The following is a 25,747-nucleotide window of genomic DNA, read 5'->3' on the forward strand; positions in this document are numbered from 1 at the left end:
TGAGCACACCTTTCATTGTGGGGACTCATCTGTGCAGAGTATGGTGCTCCTGTGTTAGTGTACCATATGGTCATAATGCATTCTAGTGCATAATATTGGCCCAATAGTACCCCCACTTAATAAGAATGCCTCTTGTATCCCCTACAATAATAATGACCCATGTGATCCCATACAGCAATAATGTCCCTTGAGCTCCCATACAGTAATAATTCACCATACAAAAATGAGGCCTGTGTCTCCTTATAGCATGTCACTGTCCGTCTCACAAAGTAATAATGTCTCTGTGTTCCCATATGGTAAAAATTGCCCCTGTGCCTCCATGTAGCATGTCACTGTATCTTATGAAGTAGTAATGTCTCCCTGTTCCTCCACATAGTGGGCAGTGGTTGTAGAGTAGTGCTGGTTAGTACAGAAGCCTTTTACCACACACACATATGATGGCAGGCTTTCTGGCAGGTGTAGCTTGTCTCGGATGTATTAGTGTAACATCTTGTACTTACATCACCACTTCTGGTTCTCCTTGTAGCTCAGCCAGGGCACAAGTAGAACCTTCACACTGGGCTGTTTGGGCTAATGTCAGAGCCCTGTCTCAAGCAATAGACATGGCTAGTAACGCACCCACAGGGTTGCACATTGCTGTAATGCTGTGGCATGCCAAAATGCTGCCACTTCTGGCTCCAATGACCATGTAGCAGAGTCAAGGAAAGCATTATTATCCTCTTGTGTAGAAGTTTGTGCCTGGATGTCATTGTCTAAAAGGTTCTGAGACGGTTCATACTTTTTGGGCAAGTGTGCAGGCTCCATGCTGCGTTGTAGACAAAGCTATCATTGTTTGCTGCCGCCAGAAGGTGGGCTGTGGGTAATCTGCTGTCTCCTGATCTGAGAATGGACTGCTCTCTCTTAGATGTCTTCCCCCAGCTCCATAGCAGTCTATGGAGACCCCTCTAACGATCATTTTACACATTACAGGGCCCCATATTTAAAAGCAAGCAAGTGCCAGCTTGTCAGGTCAGTGCTATTACACGCACAGACAGCAAGCAGACAGGAGCGGCTGGGGGGGTCGGAATCTAAAGATCATCCAAGTGGCCCATAGGAGTTAGTTGCGTGGAGCGACGGCCAGCAGACCTTCGCCGTCATTGACGTTTCTATCCAACCTGCTGGAAGATTAGCCAACATTGTGCATAAAAGCTGATTGGTAGAACGGAGGACCACAAATGCTCTCTCCCTCTTCAGAATTATAATGGTGCCCTATAGAACTTCCATTGGGCTCCATTATAATTCCATCCACCGCTGCTTCAGCAGTGAGACAGAAATGAAGAGGCAAAGTGCGCATCTAATCCTTTGTTCTACAGTGGGGTTTTCAGCACCCGGACCCCCGACAGATACAAACCTCTGACATGTCGGAAGTTTGTTAATATTATAGGTACGCTTTAAACATGAGGAGGAAACAAAAAAAAAAGGTGCAAAAATGAAAATTTGCCTGGCCCTTGACCCCTTCAGGGCCGGGCTAATTTTCATTTTTGCCTCTTCGCATTTAAAAAGGCCAAAGCGCTTGCATCTGAAATTTACAATGACAAAATTTTCTTCATAAAGTATGCCGTGAAACTGTAAAAAAATTATCCGAGCAGTGAAATTAAAAAAAAAGGTAATTTGTTTTATTTTGGGTTTGTTTTATTTGGGGGTTTTGTGTTTAATTAATTCCTCCTATAGTAACACTGACACGTTATACATGTTTTTTTAAGTCAGTACAATTAAAAATAAAAGTGTTCAAAATTGCTTTACTCCCATCCTTATAACTAGAGATGAGCGAACCTCCAGCATGCTCGAGTCCATCCGAACCCGAACTTTTGGCATTTGATTAGTGGTGGCTGCTGAAGTTGGATAAAGCCCTAAGGCTATGTGGAAATCATGGATATAGTCATTGGCTATATCCATGTTTTCCAGACAACCTTAGAGCTTTATCCAAGTTCAGCAGCCCCAGCTAATCAAACACCGAACGATCGGGTTCGGATGGACTCGAGCATGCTTGAGGTTAACTCATCTCTACTTATAACCCTTTTATCCTTTGGTCTATGGGGCTGGTGTCATTTTTTGTGCCATGATCTGTACTTTCCATCAGTACCTTGCTTGCGTACTGTATATGCGACTTTTTGATCACTTTTTATTACAATTTTTCTGGATTTAATGTGCCAAAAAACCCAACAATTTTGCACTTTGGCTTTTTTGCACTTACGCCGTTTACCGTGCGAGATCAAGAACATAATAATTTAATAGTTCGGGTGATTATGCACGCGAGGATACCAAATATGTTTATTTTTGTTTATACAATGTAAAAAAGGGGGGGGAAGGATTCAAACTTTTATTGGGGGAGGGGATTTTTTAAATAAAAATACTTTTTTTTTTCACACATACATTAATTTTAAGTCCCCCTGGGCGACTTCTAATACAACTACACTGATTAAATGGCTTATTAGTGGGTATGGAGATCGGACCATGCCCGCTAATAGCCACAGTCCCCGGCTGCAGATAGCAGCCAGGGTTGTGGCAGTTCAGAGTGGGGTCACCGCACCTGCAGTAGGACATACATTTATGTTCTGGTGTGGGAAGGGGTTAAGTTCAATGCCTCATTAAAAGATTTTACCCAGTGCAACTTAAGCCCAGTGAACTTTGAACCCAAAAGTTGAATTAAACGCAACATTAACTGGAAATGATAAAGAAATCCATTCAGAAGAGGTACAGGGCTGCTTAATGTACTTTATTTACTATAAAATAAAGGAGCTTTCTTTAAGATTTCTATGCAGTAAGTGTAGAGAGAATATCTGTCATCCAGCCGTTCCTGTCTTAACCTCTAAATGCAGAACTTGAATTCGGAGGAGGGTGAGGGGTGGCGGTGGGGCAAAAAGCAATTTCCTTTTTTTTTGTGTGCGTGAGATTTTCCCCAAAATGTTGCCCCTCCTCCTTGCGGCCATAATAAATAGGGAATATATATTGCACAAACAAATGACAGGACAGAAGGATAAGTTGATAATTATAAGAAAGACTAACATAGCAAGAGCCTGTACACCGGTCCCCACTGCAAAACGCCACACGCACAAACACACGTTACTGCAACTAAGAGATCATGTAAAGCACAGTTTTCTGATCCATTTGGCAAAGATTAGTCACCAGATCATCTTTTAAACATTTCTAACTTTGAATTAAACTTTTGAGTCCATATTCATCTGAAATGTTCCTTTAATAAGGAATATATACTGGAGAAGGTATAAAGCATGGCAGGTTGGACAACCTAGTCTTCTATAAACCAAGCATTCTACGGTGTTTTCTGTACTATGCTTTCCACCCAATCCAATTGACATTGAAATGAGCACATTGGAGTAAAAGGAACGGTTCAGTGTCAGGTTTCCGAATCAGAAAATGAATCTATTGAAGCATTTTACAACACAAAAAAAGCAGCTTCTAAGAAGTCCTGCCGAGAAACATCACATCCACATGCAACTGCCTCCAGATAGCAAGAAATGTCAACAGGATTGGGAATTTCATTTTTTATCCAAAGAAGAGAAGACAAGGCTGTGCAGAGAAAGGGCAGAAATACACCCAAATAATTATCTATGCCTTCAACCCTGCTATGCCATAGAGACGGACGCCTTTATTCTCTCCTGTTCAAATGATGTGCCGCTCGGTGCAGATTAGAGAAGCATGATGGATGCGTGGCAGATGAATTGGAGGAGAAAGTTTGGAGCTTTGAGTGTTGTGTCCACGTGAAACCGTGATCTCTGCATCATTTATTCCCAGTTTTCCCAGTCTTCATCTTCAAGCTGAAAAAACATATAAGAAAAATTTTTTTTACTTTCACAAAGAATCATACAAGTCAGAAGTTCAGAGTCCCTCAATAAGTGCCGTGTAAAAATACCAAGGCCGATGTATTGATTGGTCCCAGGGATCACGTGACAAGTCATTTAATCACTATGTGACACTGGAAAGCTGATGAGTGCAACTAAATCTACAGTCTGAAAGTGAACTCATCATGAAAAAAACCCTTGACATGTCAGGGAGACATAAACAGGATCTCTTCAAGTTAGTTCAGACTTCGTGCTAACCAGTATATTTATTGAGTGTAGTAAGGATGTGCAGCCGCACTATATAAATCATGCAATGGTAATGGAGAGTAGAGTAAGTGTACTATTACACGGAACGATAATCGGCTGAATCAGCACTATCCGGCCGATTATCGTTCTGTGTAATAAACACAATGATCAGCTGATGACAATGATCATCGGCTGATCGTTGACATAGGTTTGGACCTATAATTGTCAGGCACCGAGCGCGCATCGCTACGCGTAATAGCGGTGCGCAGCCGGCGGCTGACGATTAGCAAAGTGCGTACATTACCTATCCATGGTCCAGGGCTCCTACTGCTCTCTGCTTCTCCCCGAGTCCCGCGCGCTGCAGCTGACAGGCCGCTCAGCCAATCACTGGCTGGGACCGCCGCAGCCAGTGATTCGCTAAGTGGTCTGTCAGCTAAGACAGGCCGCTATGAATCTGCAGAGCACGGAACCCGGGGAGAAGGAGACCACAAAAAGAGCCCCGGACCATGGATAGGTAATGTATGCCATTTAAAGCAAGGGCTGCAAGGACATCGGTAACGATTATCGGGCCGTGTAAAAGGCCCAGTAAACAAGCGCTATTAGAGAGAGACATAGGAACGTTGTTGGCTCTATGCTACATTACTATTGAGTAATTATATAGGGTTTAAAGGTGTATTCCACTCCCATAACTTTCCATATGTTGCTGCCCATGGTGAGACTAACAATTCCTTTCATACTTGTTATTTATTCAGTCTCCTTCTGCTGAAAATAACTGTGTGTGAGCTCTTCTCTCATTTCCCCCTCCTCCCTCTCTCTTCTGAGAGGACTGACGTAAGTCCCTGATAGAGACTTGTTTACATCAGCCCTCTCGAGACTGAGAGAAAACCTCACACACAGATTTGTTTGTCTTCAGCAGAAAGCAGCAGCTCAGAACTGGGGGAAGGAGACTGAATCGATAACAGGTATGGAAGGCATCGTTAGTCTTATCATGGGCAGGAACATATTAAAAATTACTATGAGTGGAATACCCCGTTAAGTGCGTCTGCACATTCTTATTACACTCAATAAATATACTGGTTAGCACTAAGTGCAAGCTAACTTCCTGGTCAAGTTTATGGAGATTTCTTTTTACAATTTTCTAAGTTATATTTTTAATGCATATCAATAAAAATTTATATTTTAACAACAACTGGGAAAAGAAAGCTAATTCATTGGGGATCCTTCCCTTTATGTAAATAGTGTAATTTTATTTTGAACTCCCAGCCAGTCACAGATCATATCTGGAGGATTCTGTGAGAAGACTTCCCATTGACTTGCATTATACATTAGCCGGTAGAGGAACACGCTGAGCATCGACTTCTCCTGGCTCATTCTCACGATCGATCATGGTCTGAACACTCAAACCAGATTGATCAAAACTTTTGACATGTCTCTCTGAAATGTCACGTTTTTCCTTCATGACGGCACCCCTTTAACAGTAAAAATTCAGTGACAATACTAAGAATAAAACACAAATCAAAGATCAAAATTAGCAGAAGATAATTGAGAATGATACACCTATTATAGTCTCATAAGATTACAGGAATAATTGACTAGAACTCAAAAACAAGTTGACATACGTACCTGTCCTTAAAAAAGTTTTGACATGACAGACACATGTCAAAATTTTGATCTATGACATGCCAAATTTTTTTTTGTAAGGACAGTGACACCTAGTGGCCAATGTTATTACTTTAAATTACACACATAAAACCTTTTTGTTTTATAGTTTTTTTTAATGAAGTGAATTACATATTCTGTTAGATATTGCTGCCTCTGTGCAATATCTTTAAAGTAGAAGTGGCATATTTTATACAATTTTTAACAACTTAAACAGTGTTTCACATTTGCAACCATCTTTTTATTGCTCCTATGCAACTAAACAACAGTTCATGCATGAAACCAAAATAGTCTGGTACTGCCCATGGCGACCAATCACAGCTCAACTTTCAGATTTTAATGAGCTCAGTAAAATTAAAGCTAAGCTGTGATTGGTCGCTACGGGCAATACCAGACTTTTGGTTTAGGCAGGATAATAAATCTCAGCCTTTTTAATCTTTTTTTTTCCCCCCATTATGGGACATGAGTACACAATGTTTTGATAGCTCATAATATAATGCAATACTCATGTGTTTTAGTGTATTATTGCTCCCTTACTGTTTTATTAAAGGTAACCTATAACACCCTAATAAACATGACAGATATAAGGACCCATAAAGGCCATAACCTTATCATAACATATCAGCGTCATGCAAACCATATATATATGTGTCCATATGTATCTATCTACATCTATATATATTAGGTATCAAACAGTATTTACGTGACATCAGCCTTACTTCTAGCACTCACCTCACCAGATACTTCTACCCGGGACAGGGCCAGCTGTACCTCCTCCTCAGTCATATCAAAGTCTTTCTCCCAGTCCTCACTGACATCTGTGCTCGAACCTGCAAGGAGAGAAGCACAACTAAATTACACAGTGGTGTAAGGTGAGTAAAAGTCTCAGATATTTTCCTGGCCCCTACTCATAAAAAAACAGCAGTCTGAGAGTGCAAGTATGCAGAGACTGGAAAAAGTGGTATGTCAGGAAACAATGGCTAGGTATCATTGAATATGACAGGACACAGTGGCAAGGTATCATTGAATATGATAGGATGCGATGGCTAGGTATCATTCGATATGATAGGATGCATTGGCTAGGTATCACTCAATATGTTGGGATGCATTGGCTAGGTATCATTCGATTTGACTGGGCTATGTAGCATAACCTTAAAATAAAATTTTAAAAAATTCTAACCTTTCTGGCCATTGTTAGATGGCGTGGATTTTCCACTGTCACTGTTAAGCTCAAACACCCGGAGATCAGAAGGTGGCTCATCTTTATGAACTGTATTTTGGGTGTTTATTTTGGCCACAAGGTCTTCAGAGTTCTGAGGAGATTGCTCGTTTGGTTTGTCTTCTTTAGTTTCTGCAGCTGGACTGGTGGAGTCTTGAGCTGGAGCTGTAGGACCATGGTATGCTGGATTGTCAATCTGAGTGATGGGGGAGATACTTTCACTGCTCTCTGAAGGGCTAGTGACACAGACAGTTTCTTTGCCATGTTGTTCTGGCTCCTCAGAACTGGTTTCCACATTTAGAATTGGAATGGCAGAAGGTAAAATCTTTAAATTCTTTTCGTAGCTGGAGCCACGAGGTGAACCTGTTCCGACAAATTCTTCTGGGGAAAAAAACAAGACATTGTTTAAAGGGAATGTGTCATCAGAAATTGTTTCAATCAAGTTTTTATGTTAATCGTATTTTTAAAGGAGAAGTCCGACAGGCAGCAGGGGCGAAAACAACAAGCAACCTTTGCTTACCTCTCCCCATGCCCCGCAATTAACAGCGTGACCTGCTTCAGGACTCCTGATGGAAGGCATTTTCCCCCTGAATGCCCCTTCCGACTGATGGATTGGCCACTCAGCCAATCAGTGACTGCAGTGGCGTCCCGCCTCAGTCACTAGCTGAGCGGCTAGTCCATCAGCTGGGTCATGACATCAGCTCTGATGGAGATCCAGCGCTGGAGAGGCATGGGGAGAGGCGAGTTGGCGTAGTTTTTCATGTCAAACCCCCCCCCGCTGTTTGAAAATTAATTATACCTTTATATATAACTTTAATTATTTGTATTATTTCCTAATTTTCCACTCTAAAAATAAACATAAATATAAAATTTTTAAATAATATGAATCATGAAACGAATCTTACAGTTTCCATCACTTTTCAGCAGTCTCCTCCTCATCACTACAGACAGGAGTACAGTGAACTGTAATCTATACATAAAATGGGGTCACACCAGTCACAATAGCCATGATCAGAGATGAGCCTTCCTCTTTTCCTGTACACGGAACTCACAAGTCACAGAGTCTGCCTAGAATACTCTCCCTTACAAGTAACTAGGATCAGATCTAGTGTATTATGCCTTTGTATATAGTGCTTGCTGTAGATTAGAAAAAAAAAGTGTTGTTTCAGTATCTATTGTTCATGAAAGTGTAACAAGTTCATGTCTGGCTTGGAAGCCAAGATAATAATAAAAAAAATGTCCATTTTATCTTGTCTTACAATTTCCCTATCAAAGTCTACTATCTTGACTGTTACAAGGTATAAGAGAGCAGAACATAAGATGACTGATGGAAAAAATACATATATTCAATAAAGAAATGTGCTCACCCTCCTCCTCCTCCCATCTTGGATCTTCAAAGTGTACACTCTGCTCAGCTCGCTGCTTAAGAGCATCTCTCCGAGCTTCTTCCTGAGTGCAAAAACTCCACTATCATATCGACTATAACATACTGTATTACACACAAGTACTATAGTGAGCAGATCATAAGAAAACTGTGATATCATAAAACATACTAAGAGTCACTATTTGTAGGAACTTTTGAAACATCATCGGACATGTCAATCATTACAGATCACAATTGATCTCATGCATGGAGACCCGCTGCGATCCCAAGATACAGCCGAGGGCAGCGGCATCTCTCCCCAGCTGTGAGTCAAATCCCAATAGTATGCTCCATTACAGTCTATAGAGTGAAGTCAATTTGACTGACAGCAAGAAAGAGATGCATGCTGACATGCACTTCTTCCCGGCTGTATCTAGGGATAGCAGCAGGCTGTCTGATGACATGTCAAAAGTTACTAGAAATGAAACTTAAAAGGGTAACTATCACAATGATGACCAGGGCAGGACAGCGTGCAGTTGATGCCAGGACATTGCTTCTTTCTGGATACATTGCACGTCAGCAGAGATCCATGTAAGAGTTCTAATCTTATTAATAGTAGAGATTAAGGGTCCATTTACACAGAAAGATTATCAGACAGATTATCTGCAAAAGATTTGAAGCCAAAACCAGAAACAGACTATAAACAGAAATCAGGTAATAAAGGAAAGCCTGAGATTTCTACTCTTTTCAAATCCATTCCTGGCTTTGGCTTCAAATCTCTGGCAGATAATCTGTCAGATAATCTTTCTGTGTAAATGGACCCTTATAGGAGTGTGGGCGGTACCACATGACTATCCTAAATCTGGAGTGCCAGATTGCATGAACCAAAACATCAATATCAATAAGGGAATAACTTTTCATTCATTTCTGGAGGTGCAGCACTTTTTTTCCCTGCATGACCTTGTTTCTGCACTGGTATATATGGAGACAGGTACCTCTCAAGCTATAAGGGGTGAACTAAGGGGGTACTAGTGATCACTTATGGGTTCAGCACTAAAGCCAATACACTTCCCTCATTTGCCAAGATGCAGCCATCACTGTTTGTCAGTCAGTGTAAGCATCGTAGTTAGTCCAATGATAATACTGTAGTTAGCCAGTCCACAATCTGGTGGGACACTGTGTGCAATATCTATCTATCTATCTATACCTGCTTGGATTTTATTAAAGGGTTTGGCCACTTTATAGTAAAATAGGTCAGTGTACAGTATTAGTAAATGTACTCACTGTATATACTGATAGCAGCTCCCTGTGTACCTCATAGAGCTAATATCAGACTCCCCTCCTCCAGGCTGGGCTGCCCTGTTATGTGGTGTTTAGGTCCATAACATTGCTTACACGGAGGAGCATGTGACCATGCCCCGCCCCCCAGTGTCCACCACTAAGCCTGTATATGTCTGTGGAGGACACAGTGGACAGGGCCTGGTCACATGCTCCTCCATGTCAGCCATTTTATGGACTGAAACAAAACAGAGCAGGGTAGCACAGCATGGTGAAGAGGAGTCTGATTTTAGCTCTATGAGATAGACAGGGAGCTGCTGTCAGTATATACAGTGAGTACACTTACTAATACTTTGTACTGACCTATTTTACTATAAAGTGGCCAACCCCTTTAAGTTATAAAGCTGGACATTTTACAAAAGACACTGGCCCTTTTATTTTTTGCTGATCTATATCAGACTGTCCATACAGAACATTTAATAATCCATTCCAATACCCCTCTGTAATTACCTGTTCCAATTGATATACTTTGTAGAAATATCTTTGCCAGAATTCTGAGTGTGAAACTGCAGCAGGTACCTATAAAACACATACAAAAAAAGAAGAGAATATTTCTTAAACAGTTAGAAGCTGTGATCACACTAAATGTCCTTCAGCAGAAATATGTGTATGCTAACAGCAATCTTTACAAAAGACTCTAAGCAAAGTTCAGGAATAAACAACAACCTAGAGATAGTCTACAAACTAGTACCACACACAGATATATGTGACCCTTGCCAAACACAGGAATACATTGAGTTAGACCCCTATTACATGGAGCGATAATCGGCAAATCAGGTCGATTTAGCCGATTATCGCTCCATGTAAGGATCCATTTACACAGAAAGATTATCTGACAGATTATCTGCCAAAGATTTGAAGCCAAAGCCAGGAACAGACTATAAACAGAGATCAGGTCATAAAGGAAAGTAGAAAGGAGAAAGTATCCACAGCAAGCTCCAATCCCGTAAAAAATTGTGATCTTTATTTCATTCCACAGATAAAATAATCAGTCCATTAGTAAAAAAAACTGCAACGCATTTCGACGTGACCCACGCCTTAATCTTGCAATCTGATATTTTATCTGTGGAATGAAATAAAGATCACTATCAGATTGCAAGATTAAGGCGTGGGTCACGTCGAAATGCGTTACAGTTTTTTTTTACTAATGGACTGATTATTTTATCTGTGGAATGAAATAAAGATCACAATTTTTTACGGGATTGGAGCTTGCTGTGGATACTTTTCCTTTCTACTACATATGCCGTTAATCCTAAAAGTCCCTGGATGTCTACAGCCCCTCCCGGAGTGAGCATAATACAGGGGTAGGTTCAGACTAATAAGCATGGCAACAATGCGGTTGTAGCCGTGGTGTTTTCTTTTTATGTAATAAAGGAAAGCCTGAGATTTCTCCTCTTTTCAAATCCATTGCTGGCTTTGGCTTCAAATCTTTGGCAGATAATCTGTCAGATAATCTTTCTGTGTAAATGGACCCTAGTAGAGACAACAATCATCAGCTGATTGTGTCTTTTGATCCTGACTTAAAATAATCGCCCACTAGTCGTACATCGCTACCTGTAATAGTGATGCACAGCTGATGGCTGATGACAGTGTAAAAAAATAATAAACTGTGTACATTACCTCTGCACGGCCCCTGGTGTTGTTCTTCCCTCTGCTCACTTTCTGGAGTCGCCGCTGTAGCTTCAGAGCGAGTCTCTGAGCTGACAGGCTACTCAGCCAATTACTGACCATGGCAGCTCTAGCCAGTGATTGGCTGAGCCTCTTGTCAGCTCAGAAACCCACTCTAAAGCTACAGCAATGGCTCCAGGAGGTGAGTAGAGGGTAGAAGAACACCGGGGGCTGTGGAGAGGTAATGTACACAGTTTAAGGGCAAGAGCTGCATGGACATCGCTAAGAATGTCTGTGCAGCCCTTGCTAAACAATTAATGAGACGTGTAATAGGCAGATCATAGTTAGTTTACAGGAAGCATGGGGCCATCTGATACAGCCCTTACTGTACATAACTGCAAGCATACGTGACTAAGATGTAGCTGTCATACAGTAAACCTTTTCATGTGTGTAAACAGCAAGGCTGTCATATGACTGCAGCTATCACAAGAATTGTATCTTTGAAGCCTAAAACTAATGTGAAGGACTAAGAGTGACAGCATCGTCTTTCATACAGAAAAAAAACCTCTTGGATTTTACTGAAAGGGGCTTAGCTGTGATACCAAGTTCACCAGGGATGGCAGTTTTTCTGGGGCTTTTTCCCCCAAAGTGCAGTCAGCCCCTTTAAGTGAACTATAGCCTTTACAGCAAGCCCCCTGGACCTTAGGCAAAAACAGACACGACCTGTTTAAAGATCTCATAGGTCTTTATTGGTAAAAGGTATCAATATAATATCACCCTTTTTTAATGCCCTGCAGCGGTAATCGCTCTGTGTCGCTATTAGCAGTAGCTATCTTCTGCTAAATGCAGTGGTGAGCTGCTGGGTATAGAACAAGGCCGGTTGAAGGGTTATTCTAGTTAACTCTCCAAATTATTTGTTTTTAGACTCAAACTATAGAATTTTATATTATACAGCAAGACTCTTATCCTCAGTTTGGGTGTGGATTTTGCAACTCAGCTCCTTTGAAATGAATGGAGTTGAATTGTAATGCCTGACACAAGCTGAGGACAGGCATGGAGTTGTTTCAGCAACAAAGTAGCAGTTTTTTTCCCTTTTTTTAATAATCCTGGATTATATGTGACTTCATTTTAAGCTCATAGTACAAATTGAGTCTGCTCGACTCGATCCCCTGTCCTCTTTTACCATCCAGACAGCTCTCCAGTCCATAACAAGGCACCCTATGGAAAAGCATGTGACATAGCAGCCCCTCCACCTCCTCCACAGCAGTACACTATGCAGAAAAAACAAGCGCAAGCTCAGTTGAGGTGGAATGATCAAGGATGGTCATGTGCTTCTTCATAGGGCATCATATTATAGATGAGAGAGCTATTTGATGTATCTCTAAATTAGTATAGTTCATAGGGAGTATTGGAGAAACTGATCTATCTACAGAAGAGCAAGCCCTAGACTGGTGGTCAGAACTGGAATCCTATGAGACAGCTGCCCATATATTGAAAGGGTTCAAATGTATTGATGTAAACTGGGCCAAAACAGACCAATAAAACTTACATTGTAGGTAGTTCCACTCTGTTATCTCAGCCAACAAACAGGAAGATTATTCTCTAGAATAAAGGAACTATACAAGGATGTACAGATAGCTCCGGTTATAAACACTGCTAAATATGAGCCCTGTTTACAAGTGAAATGTATATGGAAATACCATTTTAGTGTATAGTGCACGGATGGAAGGGCTGGAAACTAGTAGTTCTGAGATTTCAGCTTTCCTTTCCTCTGAGTCCCATGAAGTCAACCATTCCTCAAACTGTGCCAGAGGACCTGTGGGATGAGAGACATGTTAAAGTTGCCTCCTGGTTTTAAGAAAGGAAAAGAGATATTAACACTGTACATAAGGTTTTGGTCTGTTCTGGTATGTAACAACCTTAAGACAGACATCAGTTTGGAAGAGTTTGGGCATATGCACGTGGCTGTATTATGGAATAGCATGGTATGGATACATTAGAGAGCAGCCATAAACTCCCAATTTACAAGGACTCATGCCCCACCTTACAAGGTCTGTGCACTTTGTTTCGCTGTACATGTTCCATAAACATTAACTAACAAGAGTTTTGAAATAAAATGCTAGGCACTAGAGTTCCCCTTTAAATAAGCTGATGGCATTGAATTTGGACCCATAATAAATTCAACCCTCAACTAACATTTTCCTGCTATGATATAAATATTAACTTACCGTCAGGTTCATTGCAGTATGTTGCGGGATCAGACTGCAAACTGTACAAGCGTGCCTGGAAGAGAGAGATAGAGATACATCTGTAAACAGCAAGTCCGATTTAAAGTGTCACTGTCGTGAAATTTTTTTTTTTTTTTTTTTGCAGAAATCAATAGTCCAGGCGATTTTAAGAAGCTTTGTAATTGGGTTTATTAGCCGAAAAATGCATTTTTATCATGAAAATGCAGTTTGAAGCTCTCCCCCCTGTCTTCATTGTTCTCCTATGGAGAGAGCTAAATAAAACACCAAAACAGGACAACAAAGAGTTAATCTACAAATACCTCACCCTCTATCTCCTCTGAGAGTCAACACTGACCTCTCTGAGCTCTGATTACAGCCTTCACCCAGCTCCGTGCCTGTAATCCTCTGTTATCTGCTTTCTGCTGCTGGCTAACTCCCTCCTCCCCCTCCCCTCTCCCTAGAACAGACAGAGAATGTCTGATGCAACAAGTCACTCTCCTGATTTTTTTGCAGTGGATGGAAAAGAGGAGGGGGGGGGGACCTGGGAAAAGGCTTTTTAAATGCAGATAATGGCATATTTGGCTAATAATCCCAATTACAAAGTTTCTTAAAATCGCCTGGACTATTGATTTCTGGGGGGGGGGGGGGGGGGGGAACACAACAGTGACTCTTTAAAGGGAACCTGTTATTACTTTCATGCTGCCCGGGCCACATGACATTGATGTGGTCCCCGGTGGCTTCACACAAGCCTTTATTGAAGGATGTTTCCCTGTTTGGATATAAGAAGAGATCAAGACCAGCTGGGTGGGGTGAGGACACTGATCAGCATGAAAGTGATAACAGGTTCACATTTAACTTTAAAGGGGTTATCCAGCGCTACAAAAACATGGCCACTTTTCTCCCTCTTTTGTCTCCAGTTCAGGTGCAGTTTGCAATTAAGCTCCATTTACTTCAATGGAACTGAGTTTCAAAACCCCACCCAAACTGGGGACAACAGTAGGGGGAAGTGGCCATGTTTTGTAGTGCTGGATAACCCCTTTAAGTGATTGTCTCACTACAAAAACCTGGCATGGCAATCTGCTGATTTCTGTGGGTCCATAACACTCAGTGAATAGCTCTTAAACACTAAAAGAAGAAACATTTACTGCATATAACATGGGAGCCATTCAAATAAATATCTGTCCATGAATGTATTGACAAGTCAAGTCTACCACAACTATTCTCCATTTAAGCTCATAGAAGATGTGGGGTCCTGAACGGAGGGCCACCTTCTATTATTCATAAATACCTTAACAGGTATAAGAACAGGGGTTGTATTAATGATACAACCCATTTAATAGGGGAAATAAAAGATGTATGTGGTAAAAGCAGCACATGGGTACTGGATGTATATGGACAAGGCAGAAAACCCTTGGAGGGCAGCTCGCATACACTGGAAGCTGTGAATAACTGTAGAGATAAAGAAAAGTTCACACAGCAAGCTAAAGAGTAAAAATAAAAAATGTTATGTTTTTACATTTACATCATAAAAATCCAAAATTTAAAAAAAGTTTCAAAGTATAGTAGTGTTTGACAAACTAAACCAGTCATGTCAAACTCTGGCCCACGGTGCTACTATTTTTGGCCCGCCAGGCAATTCAGAGTTTGAATTACATCTGGCCTGCCGTGGCTACTATAAACGAGACTATGGGGGAGGGGTGGCTACTATATGAGACTATGGGGAGGGAGGGCTGGCTACTATATAAGACTACTGGGGAGGGCTGGCTACTATATGAGACTACTGGGGAGGGCTGGCTACTATATAAGAGACTATGGGGGAGGGCTGGCTACAATATAAGAGACTATGGGGGAGGGCTGGCTACAATATAAGAGACTATGGGGGAGAGCTGGCTACTATATAAGAGACTATGAGGGAGGGCTGTCTACTATATAAGAGACTATGGGGGAGAGCTGGCTACTATATAGGAGACTATGGGGGAGGGCTGGCTACTATATAGGAGACTACAGGAGAGGGCTGGCTATTACATGGCTAGGGGTTTAATCATATCATATCAATTTATCATGTCACTTATCATAGTGCATTTGCGCTTCAATAGTTTTTAAGGTTGACCCGCGACTTTGTCCAATTTTTTTAATTTGACCCACTGTGTATTTGAGTTTGACACCACTGAACTAAAGGATGATTATATACTGAAATACTTGCAGATTAGACATGCCCTTTAAGCTCAACACTCCATCACGCCTCTGATAGTGGGGTTCACACTTATTGTTAGAAGTGGGAAGTAGAGGACGAGTGAGAGGTACAATTAGGACTGCGTATATTGAGTTACTGGGTGCGTGGGTTGGCCAGCAACCCCTAACGGTGCGGGCTAAGTGGAGCACTGAGGTAGGGGACTTGGATGACGCCCAGTGGGATGAATTCCTTTCCTTGACCCAGACTTTGTTTCTTAGTGAGTCTCAACATATGCCTCAATTATTCCTCCTTCATAGGGTATTTAAAACTCCACATATGCTCCATAAAATAAGATATAGACCGAACTCTGATTGCCCAAGGTGCAGGGAGGTGGGGGCATAATAGTGGAGGGGCATAATAGGATTGCTAAAAGATGTCTTCGGCATATCGATGGGTTTCACGCCTAAACACTGTATCCTGGGTCCACTTGGTGAACTGAACCTAGACAATTATACTGTACTGGGGATTCAGCAAGTCCTGTTCCAAGCTAGGAAGACAATAGCTTCAAAGTGGACTCACTCACACCCGCCTACACTGGAGGAGTTTAAAAATAGGATGAATGTGGAGATTAGATTGGAGTGGAAAATTTACATGAAGAGGAAGTGTCCACGTAAATTCGAGGACATATGGGGACGGTGGGTAGACGTACCCGGTTTGCCTTTTCCAATTTTTCACCAACTTTGTAGGAACCCGCTTCAAATGTTTATTTATGCTATATAGAAATGTGTCTGTTGGCTCGTCTGGATACGATAATTTCTTTATGAGGGGGAAATCCAGAGTGAGAAGGGGGCCGGGGGAATACTGTTTTTCTTGACAAACTTAGTGTAACACACCTTAGATGGGTAGTATTATTTTGCTGGACGTGTGCGGACATGTACAGGGTCTTTCTGTAGTCTAGTTTACCTCTGTATAGGTATTTTAGTTTCTGTTTAATTTTCTATGTACATTGTTGTGTATGGCATGGCGGAGGTTTGCGTATACCTTATGTTTTGTACTTGCCTTCTGTACACTCATTTAATTTTGCTGTCTTGCATGTTTGTATTTAAAAACAAAAAAGTTTTTTATGACTTTAATGAAAAATTATCTGATCTAAAAAAATAAATAAATATATATATATATATATTTTTTTTTTTTTTTAATTTTTTTTTTTTTTTTTTTTTTTTTCAAAAGGTGTCCATAGCCATTAAAGCACTTAACATCAGAGGGACTTTGCAACCACATTAGGTAAAAATTTAGGATCCAATACCTTAGTGCTGTCATACGGTTCTGTAGTCCCAGACGGTGTGGCCATTAATGTAATAACATCACAATCAATAGTCTTGTCAGGAGACGGAGCAAATGTGTCAGAGATCACTCCCAGGAAATCGGAAAGACTTTTCTTCACCTTTTCTGTGGTCCCTGAGGAACCTTCCACCTAAGAAGATGGACAATACACACACAAAGTGGGAACGTTTGCATTAAATTGGTTTCCAAGTCTAATATTATAGACTATGACTGGTGAATGCACCTTATCTTTCTTACATATATATCTGTACAAAGTAGAGATGAGAAAATCGCTTCTTCCACTCGGCAATCTGCTGATGAGCCTGCTGCTTTTGAAGTCCATGCTGCTCCACCCTGGGTGCCTGGAAAAGCTGGATCCAGTCCTGGGAAACTTCTTTCAGGACAGGATCCAGCTTTTCCAGGCAGCCGGGGCAGAGCGGCATGGACTTCAAAAGCAGCCGACTGATAAGCAGATTGCCAAGCTAAAGAAGCCTCTTGCTTAATTTGAACTGTAAATTCTCTCATCTCTAATACATATGGCAGCATTATACTCCTATTCTTCCTTTTCTTTCTAATTGTTTAACCTTTTACAGCATTTCCTCTATAAATCAAAGCATAAACAGTGGCTAAAGGTTATCAGGAAGTTACATGTCCTGTGTTCTGGTTATATATGGACATGGGTGTGACAAACAAGTGCGACACTGTAAGTTCTGCACAATTACGGAAGACCTATCAGATTAAAAAAAGACCCCTGTGGCAACATTAGGAGTATGAAAAACATTCTTTTATATCCTATATAATAAAGGAACATAGAAAACAACAGAACACATTTAGAGTTGAGCCATGAGATACTTTTGGTGATACAGAGGATTGGCACATCCCAGATAGGATGGTTTATCCTCAGAAAAACCCATAGATTCCAGATCAGTGCAATGTCCCTGCCGATCAGCTCTTTGGCAGAGACGTGGCCCTGGCATATACACAATGAATACGGCCAGAAGAAGGTAGCCAAGTTCATTGTGTAGTGGGCAAACTGTGTTACTGCTGCACAGCTTCAATTCACTTCAATGGCAGCTAACCTGGTGCCAGCACTACACAATGAGGGATTTATCAATGGGTTTTGTGTGAAACTGTTGCAAATGTTTGAGGAATCGCTCATCACTCTGCAGAAACTGACATTATTGTGCTTAGAAGATAGGAGGACCTGGAGTAAGAGGGGAGCCCAGGGATGTGTTCGAACTGTAACATGAAGAATAAGCAGGTAGCCATCATAAAATATCCTTATTAATCTGAAGATGGAATTCTGGTGTCTTCATGTTCCCTGGCACTGTAGCAGACCACTAAAAATATCTGGTAGCGGTGGATAGTCTGCACTCACAAAGAGTAAGTGGTCGCATTTTCCTTATATCAGAATGATAAAAATAACTAAATATCAGAATTGTGTTTTTTTGGTCACCTCAGATCTCAGATTAAAGTGATCAAAAATTCCTATCTATACCACAAGTGTAGCTGTCATTCAAGAAAGCCCCTTTTTCTACTCAAAAAGCTATTTCCCAGCATACCACTCGCTTCTTATCTGCTCATTATCAGGCAAAGCCGTCTTCATTACAAAGGAGCAAAGTGAAGACAGGTTTGCCGAGCCAATTATCTAGAGGGGAAGGAGCCGAAGGGGATGAGTGAGCAGGAAGAGGACAGAGCCAGCTACTGCAATTTGCACACTGTCTGGGCACATAAAACGCTGGATTCACAGGTCAGAAAGGTCAACGCTTGTCTGGGAGCTTAGTGAGAGAAGATTGCAGGGATGTGTTTTGCACAGCCCTTCTTTTCTCCTCTCTGTGCTCACTCATGCCCTCAATCCCTTCCGTCTCCATAGACCATAATGGGCACAGAAATCCTGCTTCTTCTGAAGTGAGGGGGTTAAAAAAACAGCTTTTTGAGTACAGAAGGAAACTCTTTTGCTTAACAAAACCTATTACAGAGTTTCTTAAAATCGAATTAACTTTTTCATTTGTGTATAGGCTGTGTAAAAAAAAAAAAAAAAAAAAAGTATGGTTGGTACCACAAAAAAAAGCCCTGGAAAAACTGAAAAGTTATGAAAGAGGCTGTGAGAAGGAAAAAAAAAAAATGCAAAAATAAAAATTTGTCCGGTCTTAAAAAATAGTATTAGTCTTACCGGTAAGACGTTTTCTCCGAAACCTTCACGACGGCACCACAGGAGTTAACTCATGCCCTAGGGACAGGAAAAGCACAAACACGAGAGGTTAAAAGCCCCTCCCCTTCCTGCTAGCACCAGTGCATTATAACAATTTCTGAGCACCACGTGAGTATTATATTCAACAATACAATATAGGGAGGGATGTTGGTGCCGTCGTGAAGGTTTCGGAGAAAACGTCTTACCGGTAAGACTAATACTATTTTCTCTCCTCACCTTCAAGACGGCACCACAGGAGAAATACCAACAATTTCCCCTAGGGCGGGGCCACAGCCTGAAGATCTTTCTTACCAAACCAGGTCTTCACTGAGCTGAAACTGCCAACCACGATGCATGGCAATAGTAGTAGACCAGGTGATAGCTCTGCAATCTGATCTAAAGATGTGTAAGCCTTCTCCGCCCAAGAAGTGAACGCAGCGCTGAATGAAAGGGCCTTGATCAATAAAGGTAAAGGTAAGTCCTATACCTATGCTTCCATACAGCATTCCGGATTCCACCAGCTAGAAACTGCTGGAAATCTCTTCAGTATATTCTTCCTCTGGAATTGAATGAAGACCAATCCAGGTGTTACAGGATTCCAGGAACTATATTACAGTTTCCCTACAGTCCAGGAATAAAACTTCCATCCTTAATCATCTTTGGAGTTGATACAGAATGATCATAAGACCAAGAAAGATGACATCACCACAGAAACAAATCGGGATCGGTGTGACACTATTTTGTCCGTCTGGAAAAGACGGGTCGGGTCTCCGATTCGTCTTATCTAAGATTATGGTCACAGGATGGCTGTCTTGTAGAACAGGAACTTGAGACTGTACTCCAAATAGGTTTTGAAGGAAGACTATTAAGGTCTTCAAGTACAATGTTAAAATCCCAAGGGAAATGTCGATTAAAGTTAGGATTCCTGTTTAGAAGCGTTCCTCATAAGTTCTAAACACATCTATGATTCATGATAAATATAATGATAAATAGCAGATATATGGATACAATGATTAATTGCAAATGATATATGATAAATGATAAATAGCAGATGATGTATCATATAATGATTAATAGCAGATATATGATATAATGATAAATAACAGATGATATATGATATAATGAGTAATAGCAGATGATATATGATAAATAGCAGATGATATATCATATAAATATAAATAGCGGATAAGGTTGCAACATGCACCTTAAAGGACAACTCCGGCGAAAAATGATTTTGGCTTATTTAACACACATTACAAAGTTATATAACTTTGTAATGTGGTTAAATACCCGGTCTGGCCCCCTTCCCCCACTTTCCGACCCCCGAACCCCCACCCCGGAAGTTAAAGAATGTATACATTACCTATTACGGTCATCACGGTCCTCTTCTCCCGGGTGGCATCTGGTGACGGGTGACGTCAGAGCTGGGGGGCGGTCCGGGTCTTCTTCCTCTTCGGCGTCTTCATTGAGAGTGAATGGGAGAGAAAAGGCTGCTGGTGCACATGCGCACCAGCAGCCTTTTCATTGGCTGGAGCGCATCACATGGCTTCCAGCTTGCTCAGCCCTGATTGGCTGAGCTTGCTGGAAGCCATGTGATGCGCTCCAGCCAATGAAAAGGCTGCCGGTGCGCAAGCGCACTGGCAGCCTTTTCTCTCTCATGGACCCGGAAGCAAGAGACATCGCTGGACGGCGGACGCAGGTGACGGAGGGATGGTGAGTATGGTGTCTGTTTTTTTTTTGGGGGGGGGGGGGGGAGGGGGTCCCGCCGGAGTTGTCCTTTAAGAGTGGCCGACTTGAGACCTTCTGATATATCCTAGAAAAGAACGGCCTCATTTTCCTAGACTGTAGGAATCACAGCCTCAGAGAGGCCTCTGCTCCTAAACATAGACTTAGGATTCAGGTCGACATCTTGAGTCTTGACAGATCCGGACGACACTGGTCCCTGAAGAAGTAGAAGGCGAAGGCTCAAATCCAAAAGTTGAAGAGCCCAGAGGCTCCAGGACCCGCCTCCGTACAAGGCCTGACTACACCTTCTGGCCGAAATGGTACCGGATAATGACAGTCATTTCCACTGATAGGATTTCCTGTAGTGTCCCAGGAAAGAGCCAAAAGATAAAGGAATGTATACAAGACTGAAAATCAAGGCTGTTCAAGTACATCCACCGCCACTGGAACATCGCTTGGAAAGAACTTCTATACCTCCTTGTACTGATAAATCTGTGAACAAATCAGAGGCAGAGGATAAAATCTGGACCTTCCTCCTTGAGACACCCTTCACTCATGAAAATGGATTGACTGCTAAGATAAACCATGTGAATCGTAAGATATGTGGATGTTGGGGATAAATATGTCGCTCCCCTAGGTGAAGATCCAATCTGAATGGATTGAAGTGGATTCTGCTCTGCACTATCCTGGTGTCTCAGATGTGCCACAGCGGTACTGTTGTCCAATAAAATGTGACTTGTTAGATTCCAAATATTATTCGCCTGCTGTAAGGCACCTGACTGCCTGCAGCTCTTTAAGGCCTGAAGACCTTGCTGCTGTCCTTGGAGATAGCAGCAACTGGCCAACGTCTGTGACTAATCTTATCTTAGGAAGAGGCATACAAAGATAACCCCTTCTTCAAGTAAGCCATGTAGGCCAGCATATAGAGACCACCAGACCTGTGGAGAAAAGGATACCTGTGCCTGATTCAGAATGACAAGTCTATTGGTTTATTACAGTAAGAATCTAGAATGAGTCTGATTCTAAGGTGTCACTGGAGAATAAGTAGTCATGGATTCCATATGGACATGGTCCTCAAGTGTAGCCAGGCCTCCTACATTGGGAACAGTCTAGTCTTCTCCACCAGAGATACCCAATCTGAGGGGAGAGAGGACATTATTACCTAGGAATCCGGAGGATCCCCAAATATATTTTGGGTGTCTGAGTCGAGATCCGATTACTGATTGTTTATCGGCCACCCCCAGGAATAAAGATCACTGGCTGTCGTTATTTTCTGAACAGCTTCTATGTGGAATCTGTCAAAGAAAGAAAACTCAAACAGACAGGCGGAAATATTTATCCCAAACCGATGAAGGTAGGGGATCAACTTCCCCATAAACTACAGAAGATGCAAAAGGGCTGATGAATCCCGAAGGAGAGAGCACTGCATTGATAATGCTGGACACAACTGCCCATGCAAACTTCTACTAAAGACAAGAGTTGAAACATAGTAGAAGCATCTCTTAAGTCGATTAACGCCCTCATAGCATCCTATAGATTAAGTTGAGTAGTAGACTACATGGATTCCATCTTGAATCCTCTGTATCAGATACATTTTGATGGGTTCCAGGTTTATACTAAGCCTGTATGTTCTGTTCAGTTACTAAATAAGGAATAGCTGAAAAGTGCCCCTTCTCTAACTCTGGCACTGGGACAGAGGTCACAACACTGGGCTTTATCAGCTTCTAGACACTGTAGAAGAGTCCTGATTAAAGGAGCTGAGAAGGTAGGTGGATTAGGAAACATTTGGGGGGAGAAGATGACTATATTGAAGTCCTGGAGAATAACGTCCAGGATCCAGCTGACTTGGGTGACACAAATCCAAGCCTCCTGAACTCCAGAATCTCCCCCCACCTCCAGGATAGTGACCTGGTGTAGTCCTGTGAGGCCTTGGGAGAGGTCCATAGACATCCCTCCTATAATGCTCCTGAATTCTATGGTGCTACATTGAACCCATACTTCTTAACTACTGAAGGTCTATTAGAACAGAAGAATTTCCCAGATCAATGGCAGACCGAAGACCTTGCATAAAATGGGATTTCAGATATTTTTTATTTTTTTTGGTGTGTGTGTGTGTGTGTGTGTGTGTGTGTGTGTGACTAATGGCAGAAAAGGTAGAACCCAATTCCTGGCAACCATATGGACCATCACTGCTGAGGAATCAGCCAAGAAGGCTAAGGAATCGCCACAAAAGAAAAGACACATCAATAATGTGCTCCCGAGGGAACACACACACACATATACATATATATATATATATATATATATATATATATCCATCTATCTTGATGGTCGTCTCTGATTGATTCCCATATGTACTGCACAAGAACACATGTAGCAGCAACATCTCTCACAAGAGAAAAGTAACAGTCTATAAGACTGATCCTCCTGGCCTCAGTTAAGGAGCCTACAAATGGCAAGGTGATTGCTAGTAACTCTAACCACCTGGGTGTCCAAATCCCATTCTTCCCAGGTTTTGTTAATCATCAGTGATGAGGCCTGAAAGGTCTGCTGAATAGGAACTAGCTTCCACATGCTAACCCCAGCAAACAACTCATCTCCAATAGATCACCCCTCTTGTGTATCCTCCATGCCCACTGGAAGTCTGACAGAGAGAAGGTAAGATCAAATGGCAAAATATATTCCCTAGACTCTGTGTATCAATCTGATAGAGCAGAGAAGCCTAGACATAAATTACTGGATTCAAATAATTGAATCAGATAAAGTACAAGACTCAAACCTAGAAGCAAAAGGACAGGCCCTGTGACTCCTAGATTTTAACAGGTACCTCTGGTACGCTGAAAGCTGCTAAAGCCATAAGAAGGTATAGCAATAGGTGTAGCAGCTGCCATATCAACCTTCATTATCTGACCGAACAGATAGGAAGGAAGATGAGGAGAGAAAAACAGCGCAGAGGATGACAGTTACATAAGTTATGCAAGTGTTTAACAGGTGAAATGCAACATCTGATTGGCCAGATCTTCCATCCATTTAAACATCCTCTATAATGATGACACTAAACAGGATATTTTATGTTCTTGTTAATAAAGGAGAGAGGCCTGCATAGTAACAGGTAAATCTCCTAAGAGGAGAAGCTCCTTCTCGCAAAATAAAGCTAGGAGCAAAACCTTATCCATACCTACATATATAAGTATATATATCACAGTCCTAAGCACCAAGGTGAATACAGCACACTGGTGCCCACACAGAGTAATTATATATCACCCTGAAAGGTATAGGGAAGAAGAGAGGGAGATAGAAACTGGGACAGTCAGAACTATACAAGCTGACCCCTAGCACTCTCCCCTAAGTGTAGCAGACTTTAGTTGGCACACTTACCACCGGCAGCGGCAGAGGAGGCTAGTCTGCAGCAGGATTCCTCATAGGTGATGCAGTGGATCAGACCTCAGAAGACTGATGACACACAACTCTGCAGATTTTCCAAACTTGCCGCCCCGCGTCCTCGGAAGACCAGGAGTTCTGTCTCTTCCGGCACATGGCGTCAGCGTGCTCCCCCCACTGAAGGCACTGCTGAAAGACTAGGCCTTAGGCCTGACCTCCGCCGAACGCCCGTACATTGCGGCCGGAAGTAGGCCACAAACGCCGACCACTAGGCCACAGCGCCTGCCACAGCACGACCAGTCCCGGGACACGCGTATACAAAGGAGAGGTCCGGAGGTTGCAGCAACGGAAACTCTCTGCGCGCCCCCGCCACGTCAGGGATGGCACGAGGAGAACCAGCAGGCCATCCCTTACCCCAGATCCGAAGATCAGCCAGCCGCCTCCATGAGAAGGAAGGAGGTTAAACCCTGATCGATCCCTGCTGGTAAGGGGAAATAAATCTTCAAACAGGGGGATCTTCTCATCTTCACCATGGATCCCCCACCTCTCGTGCCTGCCCTACAGGGACAGGAAAAGCACTGGTGCTAGCAGGAAGGGGAGGGGCTTTTAACCTCTCGTGTTTGTGCTTTTCCTGTCCCTAGGGCATGAGTTAACTCCTGTGGTGCCGTCGTGAAGGTGAGGAGAGAAAAATTAAAGCAGCAAAAGCTTGGTTGCTATGGGCAAGTACTCTGCTGTTCCTTTGAACAAGGTGTGATAAATCTCCCCCATAACATTTTATTACTCATGTATAACTCACCGCCAGCTTCTCCTTGACAACAGAAGCAGTAGCTGCAATAGTGCATGCTGTATCATGCTGCACAACTCGGGAAAACTCTGTTAGATCTCTTTTCATAAACTCCAAAGCCTCTGCAGACTGAAATGACAAAGAAGAATCTGATTAAAGTAAACTTTAAAGGGAATCTGTCAGCACCCGGGCCATAACCAAGGTGTGCTGTAGTTGAGCATGTTACCTTTCAGTAGTTTGTCAGTGGAGTGAATTATGCGCAATCTCGGGTCTCCTACCTTAATTAAGAGTGAATGAGGAGTTGTGGCTCAGTGTTTGTGCCACACCTCTGTACACCTCACCACTTCTTCCTCCTCCCTTTTCTTCATAAATAATCAATGCTGCATGGCCTCTTGCTCACTCAGCTATCAGTCAGGATCTGTCAACAGAGGACTGATCTGCAATCAGATATAGTTAAACCTCCTGTTGGAGCTGCGGTCTAGGAGTAAATCACCAGTCTAGAGACCAGCACCAGTTTGTTATCATTGGTTCAATTCCCCTCATGGCAATTATTTTTCACATTATTGTATCATTTAAAAAAAAAAAAAAGAATTCCCAATCAGACCCAAATTAATTTCTTGTTTTTTAATACAATGAGAAAAAAAATACTATATATTTTAAAACATTTTAA

General features: G+C 42.1%; 1 protein-coding gene across 3 annotated transcripts in view; it reads right to left on the bottom strand.

Annotated features, from left to right (window-relative positions):
- Positions 1-2,734: 2,734 nt before the first annotated feature.
- BSDC1 (BSD domain containing 1) overlaps positions 2,735-25,747 on the bottom strand; it is a 28,611-nt gene continuing 5,598 nt past the window's right edge. For 2 of the 3 annotated variants that reach the window (XM_069971351.1, XM_069971353.1), the window contains exons 3-11: positions 25,090-25,206; positions 16,980-17,147; positions 13,501-13,555; positions 12,973-13,088; positions 10,115-10,183; positions 8,331-8,412; positions 6,925-7,344; positions 6,477-6,574; positions 2,735-3,815 (exon numbers count right to left, since the gene is read on the bottom strand). In XM_069971351.1, coding sequence (XP_069827452.1) covers positions 3,783-3,815; positions 6,477-6,574; positions 6,925-7,344; positions 8,331-8,412; positions 10,115-10,183; positions 12,973-13,088; positions 13,501-13,555; positions 16,980-17,147; positions 25,090-25,206 — 1,158 coding nt within the window. In that variant the 3' untranslated portion in view covers positions 2,735-3,782. The remainder of the gene's footprint in view (positions 3,816-6,476; positions 6,575-6,924; positions 7,345-8,330; positions 8,413-10,114; positions 10,184-12,972; positions 13,089-13,500; positions 13,556-16,979; positions 17,148-25,089; positions 25,207-25,747) is intronic. The other variant, XM_069971352.1, reaches the window with a different exon arrangement.

This window comes from Dendropsophus ebraccatus, chromosome 5 (genome assembly GCF_027789765.1).
Source record: "Dendropsophus ebraccatus isolate aDenEbr1 chromosome 5, aDenEbr1.pat, whole genome shotgun sequence".
In the NCBI taxonomy this organism is placed as follows: Eukaryota; Metazoa; Chordata; class Amphibia; order Anura; family Hylidae; genus Dendropsophus; species Dendropsophus ebraccatus.